The 6296-nt window shown below is 35.8% G+C and overlaps 1 protein-coding gene across 2 annotated transcripts; it reads left to right on the forward strand.

Annotated features, from left to right (window-relative positions):
- The first annotated feature begins 357 nt into the window (after positions 1 to 357).
- LOC132184716 (fructose-1,6-bisphosphatase, cytosolic) lies at positions 358 to 6088 on the forward strand. 2 transcript variants are annotated; one of them, XM_059598445.1, is made up of 12 exons: positions 363 to 813; positions 1474 to 1521; positions 1715 to 1789; positions 1870 to 1931; positions 2046 to 2112; positions 2248 to 2361; positions 2491 to 2577; positions 3133 to 3203; positions 3291 to 3356; positions 4936 to 5022; positions 5155 to 5230; positions 5755 to 6088. In XM_059598445.1, exons 1-12 carry the CDS (start codon positions 655 to 657, stop codon positions 5863 to 5865), a joined length of 1023 nt encoding a protein of 340 aa, XP_059454428.1. In that variant the 5' UTR covers positions 363 to 654; the 3' UTR covers positions 5866 to 6088. The 2 variants fall into 2 exon arrangements, with proteins under 2 accessions (XP_059454430.1, XP_059454428.1); XM_059598447.1 differs by lacking the exon at positions 4936 to 5022 and having other exon boundaries at positions 358 to 813.
- Positions 6089 to 6296: the final 208 nt, after the last annotated feature.

Here is a 6296-nt window from a genome sequence, read left to right on the forward strand (position 1 = left end):
TCAGTCAAATATACTCTACCAAACTCTACAATCTTCTAATTTTCATCTTGGTCTTTTTTTTTTTTTTTTCTTTTTCTTTTTTCTAACTATTTATAACAACTCCACCCAATCTCTTTGGGTTTTGGTGAAACAGAACAGCAACAATGCAAAAGCTTAAATAACGTAAGACATAAAACACAAATGGGAGGCATACGAAGAAAGGTTATTAGTATATAGGCCTAAATACAAATAGCTCAAAATACAGGGACCTCCCACCAAAACGCGCGTTGTAAATAATCGAAAATTTATAGGCCCTGTTTGGTAAATTTCCTCGCAGTTCGCAACTTCGCCATCTCGTCCTCTTCAAACTAACGGAGACATAAGAAGAGAGAGACAAAAAGAAAGAGAGAGATATTGACAAGAAACTGGTAACCGCCGAATCGGATAGAAACAGTGAAGCGGAATAACGAAAAGGAAGCGGACGAAAAGGCGTTATCTGCACTCGGCGGTGACGACCACTCGCTCACTCGCTCACTCCACGCCCGCCACGTGTCGTGCGAAACCTCGGTCGCCTCCAGATAGGCCCATCCCCCCTTCCCAGTTCTTTATCCTCTCCCTCGAACCGAGCACCAACCGCAGAGAATCAAAGAAAGGGCAGAATCGTGTTGATCGGAGATGGATCACGCTGCGGATGCTCACCGGACGGACCTGATGACCATAACTCGGTTCGTGCTGAACGAGCAATCGAAGCACCCGGAGTCGCGCGGCGACTTCACCATCTTGCTCAGTCACATTGTTCTCGGCTGCAAGTTCGTCTGCACGGCCGTCAACAAGGTAATTCACAATTCCTCATGCTATAAGAATCTCCTTCAATGCGCCATTTGGAAAATCCTAATTGTTGCTTTCTTTTCTCCTCTCGTGATAAATGAATTAAGTTGTGAAAGTTAAGTCTCACGTCGGATGGGCAAATATAAGCGAGCACCAACGACAGTCAAAGAGTACTTGTTGTAGCGTGACTATCACGCTCCATATTCTTCTTTTTTTTAAAAAAAAAATTTGTTCATTAGTCTGATTGGAAGCCAGATATAAATACTGCTTTTTATTTTTTATTTTGGTTTATATTGCCACTTTGAGAAATAAAGAATCAGGCATAGATTTTTGCGTTTATAGATGTGAAGTTAACCTACTCATTGACAGTTTGCAATTGATGGAAATCTTATGGTGTGTGTGGACTATATTCTGAAAACTTATGCACTTGGCATAGAAATGAAGATAAATTTGGTGGATTTTTATTTTATTTTGTTCATTTTGTTGCTCTTCTAGAGTGATCTATATTTACGTATTTAGCTCACTTTCTTTCTGCAGAAAATGCTAGCGTGTATTGTTATATATATATATATCTTAGATTGTAAAATTATTACAAGGGTAGGGAGTTTTGAAGTTCAGATTGGCCTTCACATTTGATTCTTATTTATTTTTTTTACATGCGTGCAGGCGGGTCTTGCCAAACTCATTGGACTTGCTGGAGAGACCAATGTTCAGGCTAGTAATATATTGATTTTAAAACCCTTGTGTGGTTTTTTTATGTTCAATTTTGTTGGTTACTTATTAAAAAAAAAAAAAAAGGTTTCGTTTTATTGGCATTTATACTATTCCCTGTTTTTTCATTGTTATATGTTCTTTAGAGATTATCATTTTCTTTTTCCATGAGGTTTTTGTGCTCTTATGACTCCAGGGTGAGGAGCAAAAGAAACTAGATGTGCTTTCAAATGATGTTTTTGTCAAGGCTCTGATAAGCAGTGGCCGAACTGTGAGTCACTTGAAGATTGTTGATGCTTATTTAACTGAACTCATTCTGATTCTTTTCTGAGAGTTTGGATTTTCTTCCAGTGCATCCTTGTATCAGAAGAGGATGAAGAGGCAACATTTGTGGAGCCTTCTCAGCGTGGAAGGTTTTTCTGTTTGCCCTCTGCTGTTTGGGAGTTTATATTTTGTTTAAATTGTTGGATTCTTAGATATAAGAGTTATATGTAAATTTTTATCTTAAATACTTTCTAATAATGCAGGTATGTTGTTGTGTTTGATCCGTTAGATGGATCCTCCAACATTGACTGTGGAGTTTCAATTGGAACGGTATGACCCCTCATCCCCGGACATATTTAGTGATTGTAATGATGAATTAATCTGCTGTTTTCTATGTGAAATAATTGTTGATCCATAATAACTTGAAATTGCATTAACTTATTGAATGCCTTCTCTTTCATCTAGATCTTTGGGATTTATATGGTGAAACATAGCAATGAACCAACTCTAGATGATGTGTTGCAACCTGGGGAGAATATGGTGGCAGCTGGCTATTGCATGTATGGGAGCTCTTGCACGGTACAAATTGAGTTGAACCCTTTGCCATTCTTTTCACTTGGGAACACAATGATTTTTGCAGCTATGTTAATTCTACACTAAAAATTTGTTATGTCATTCTTTTCACTTGGGAACATAATGATTCTGCAGTTCGTGTTAAGCACTGGAGTTGGTGTTAATGGCTTCACGCTTGATCCATCTCTTGGCGAGTTCATTTTAACTCACCCAGACATCAAGGTATAGATTTGTTATTTGAGTATTAGATACATCTCATAAATCTTGCTGTTCTCCATAAATGTTACAATTGATGTTCCCATCTCAATATTTAATGTGGAAGCTTTTTCTTTCTTTTTTCGCATTTTAGGGAATCAGTTAAATCATTGAAATTCAGATTTCTGTTCTTTTTCATTTAGTTTCCAATTAAGTGTATTAAACTGAAATGATTTTCTTATTGTAATAAGTTGCATGATAGAGGAAGTTTAGACATCCTTTTCAGGCAGCTTGACATGCTTCTGCATTATTTAACAACCCTGATGCCATTTAATATTTGCTTCACAAAATATTATGAAGTGTCTCTATATAATTTACAGTGTGCTTATTTTAAATGTCTACACATGGTATAATGACGTAAATGGCTTTGGGGTGATCATGCACGTGCTCTTTTCTTTAAATGGAAGAGTGATTGATATATCAGTTCACATATATGTTATGAGGGACACATACTGACATATATAACATCTCTGGTTTTTTTTTAGTAACTAGAACTAGTTTGTCATATGTCTTTCTGCGCAGATTCCAAACAAAGGAAAGATATATTCAGTAAATGAAGGAAATGCTAAGAACTGGGATGGTCCAACAGCCAAGTATGTCAAATTCAATCTCTCTTGTTTTTCTACTGGTTTTTTTGTCATTTTTTGACCTCTCTTTTCTTTTTGGGTGGGGGGACTTAGGTATGTTGAAAAGTGCAAGTTCCCCACAGATGGTTCATCATCAAAGTCACTAAGATACATTGGAAGGTATCATGGTTCTGAACCTAGCTACTAAATATTGCCAGTCATTGGAATTGTTTTCTGATATTTGGTTGCCGGGTTGTGACAATTAATTTACTATTAGTTATGAGTAATGATATAAGGAGGACTAGAATCTTCCTAGAGTCCTCCCAAATGTGATGTGTCATTTAAAATCACTAATAGATCAAAATTCAATGATAATCATCTCAAATTCATTGGTGATTTTAAATGCCATGTCATGTTTGGGAGGACTCTAAGGAAGACTAGAATCTTCCTAAAGTCTTCCCAAACGTGATGTGTCATTTAAAATCACCAATAGATCAAAATTCAATGATAATCATCTCAAATTCAATAGTAATTTTAAATGCCATATCACATTTGGGAGGACTTTAGTCCTCCTTATATCATTACTTATTAGTTATTGCCACCATTGATTGATAGTCCTAATCAAAAGACAAAAATGGAATCTATTCTTTATAGGCAGAGGTTGATTAACAGTGATATTTTCTGCACAGGTATTGAACTGTTGTTTCTACTGACCAGAAACCGAAAAGAAACTATAAGAATTAAAATAATATATTTTTTTTTTTAAAAAAAAAAAAAAAATCAAGAGGTGGCTTCTTTAGAGTTTTCTTGCCATGCTCAGCTATTGAAGCTTTGGCCAACATGTACCATGTGTGTGCATTCGAAGTTTATCATTAATTTTTTAAAGTTGGAAACTTGTGAGGTAATTTTCCCTATTTCGTTCTATTCTTGTGGTTACATTATTATTTGATCATTTTTTCTTGCCTGAAAGCATCAAATTACAAATGATACTTGCAGTATCGATAGCTACAATCCACTATTAAATGAAAGGCGTCACTGTCTGTGAAGATAGGCCCTATCAACTTGGGCCTTTAACTATTATTTGATCATTTTTCTTTTCAGAAATTATCAAAACACAAATGAGAAATGCAGTATAGGAGCCACAATCTGCTGTTAAATGAAGGTGTCACCTTTTGTGAAGATGGGTGTTGTCGATTTGGGCCATTAATTACAATCGAGAACATAAGTCTTAATGATGTGTGTGACAAACAATTAAATCCACCCTGCTGCGCATTCTGAACTCTCTTTACTAAATCACCTTGCAGTAGAAAAATAGAGTAACTAGAGCTGGCTTTGACTTCATCCCAACAAGTTCAGGTTAGGTCATATAAGTCTCACGTGAACTCCAAAATTTTATTTTATTTTTGGAATCAGCACAAATGTTCAAAAAGTATCAAAATATAATGCATGACGTATTTAAAATTTTGTCAAAATTGGTTGACTAGAAAAATGCCAGCAACAGCAATTAATGCTCATACATTTTCTTGAATAGCATATCCTGAAGCAACATCATACAGTGTTCCTTAGATTAATCCCTTGGCTTTATTAGTTTTGTGTTTATGACACTTTTGTACGCCAAATTCAGAGTCAATTAAAATACTCACGGACCAAAAAAGAATTTAGTTTATCGTATATGTTGATCTTCGTGTTTGGTTTACGACCTGGCTTCATCTTTTTTCAGAAAGATTATTGTATTTTCTCATATTATAATGATTGACAGCATGGTAGCTGATGTCCACCGCACATTACTCTATGGTGGTATCTTTTTGTATCCTGCTGACAAGAAGAGCCCCAATGGGAAACTGCGGTATGTTACGTACAGTTAGAGCAGTGGTTTCATTATAAAGCACTTGAAGCTTGGTGTTAGATCTTATAGCTGTAAGTCATAAATCTGTGGTGGGGATTGAATTAAGATGAGTTACTTGATTTACATGGACAGTGTTCTCTATGAAGTCTTCCCAATGTCATTCTTGATGGAAAGAGCAGGAGGTCAGGCTTTCACCGGCAAGCAACGGGTATTGACTTGATGAATTTTCTTGATTGAATCTGACCTGACTTAAGATTTATGGTACAAAACCTTTGTTTTCGCCAAAATTTCTTCACCTACAAAAATAATGCATTTGTATCAACTAATTACAAACTACTATAGATTACCAAGTTCTGAAACAAAAGTTTCCAAACAATGTATAGTGTCTGAAATAATCTTATGCACAGACAATAACTAAACCATCTTGGGATGGGATCACTGAAAGACTAACACGGGTGTGTTCAATAAAGCAGAAAATTGGACCAATCACTGATTGTGTACCCAATATCTTATTTCTTTTGTAAACTTCTTTAAACCAAAAAATAGTATTTAAGTTGATTTTTTGAATTCAAATATGAGCCAAAATGAACCAAGTTATTTGTTCTTTTTAAATGCCTCAGACCATTCACTATCTAGTCCAAGTCCCGACCATCTAGAAGAATGAACTTTGAGAAAATCCATTGAAGCTGCTTTTGGGGATAAGGAACTGATTGGAACTGATTATCTTTGCAGGCACTGGAATTGGTTCCAAAGAACATTCATGAGCGATCTCCAATATTCCTTGGTAGCTATGATGATGTTGAGGAAATTAAAGCTCTCTATGCTGCTGAAGGCAAGGAATAAAGTCATAATTCTCGTTTCTGTTTTGCCAATTACATAGCGTCAGCATTGTCTGCAGTTACCAAAATTTCAGTCATCCATTCAAAAGATGTACTCTTTTTGAGGTTTCTTTGTAATGATATTCTACAGTCTATTGATGGATAAATAAGGTCAAGTTCATATATTGAAGCCTGCAAAAGCATGCCCTCCTTGATGGATGATAATTACAATATGTTTGTTTGTCCAACTATAGAATGGATCCATCGAATTGGCTTTTCAAGAGTCAAGAAGGCCTAATCAACATGGAGACTAGTATTTGCGTGTGGCATTATTCTATAATATCATGCAATAGAATTCTCTCTTCGTCGTTCCACGAGCTTGATAACATTGAATAAGGTTGTAATGAGCCAAGCCAAATTTGGCCTTACAGACTCAGCTTGTGAAAGATTGGTATG

This window comes from Corylus avellana, chromosome ca6 (assembly GCF_901000735.1).
Source record: "Corylus avellana chromosome ca6, CavTom2PMs-1.0".
In the NCBI taxonomy this organism is placed as follows: Eukaryota; Viridiplantae; Streptophyta; class Magnoliopsida; order Fagales; family Betulaceae; genus Corylus; species Corylus avellana.

Bases quoted from the DNA above. Each gene is read 5' to 3' on its own strand.
- LOC132184716 (XM_059598445.1), top strand. From the start codon at position 655: ATGGATCACGCTGCGGATGCTCACCGGACGGACCTGATGACCATAACT. The intron at 1,790-1,869 runs GTGAGTCACTTG...ATTTTCTTCCAG, and splicing joins TGATAAGCAGTGGCCGAACT to TGCATCCTTGTATCAGAAGA. The intron at 3,357-4,935 runs GTATCATGGTTC...AATGATTGACAG, and splicing joins TCACTAAGATACATTGGAAG to CATGGTAGCTGATGTCCACC.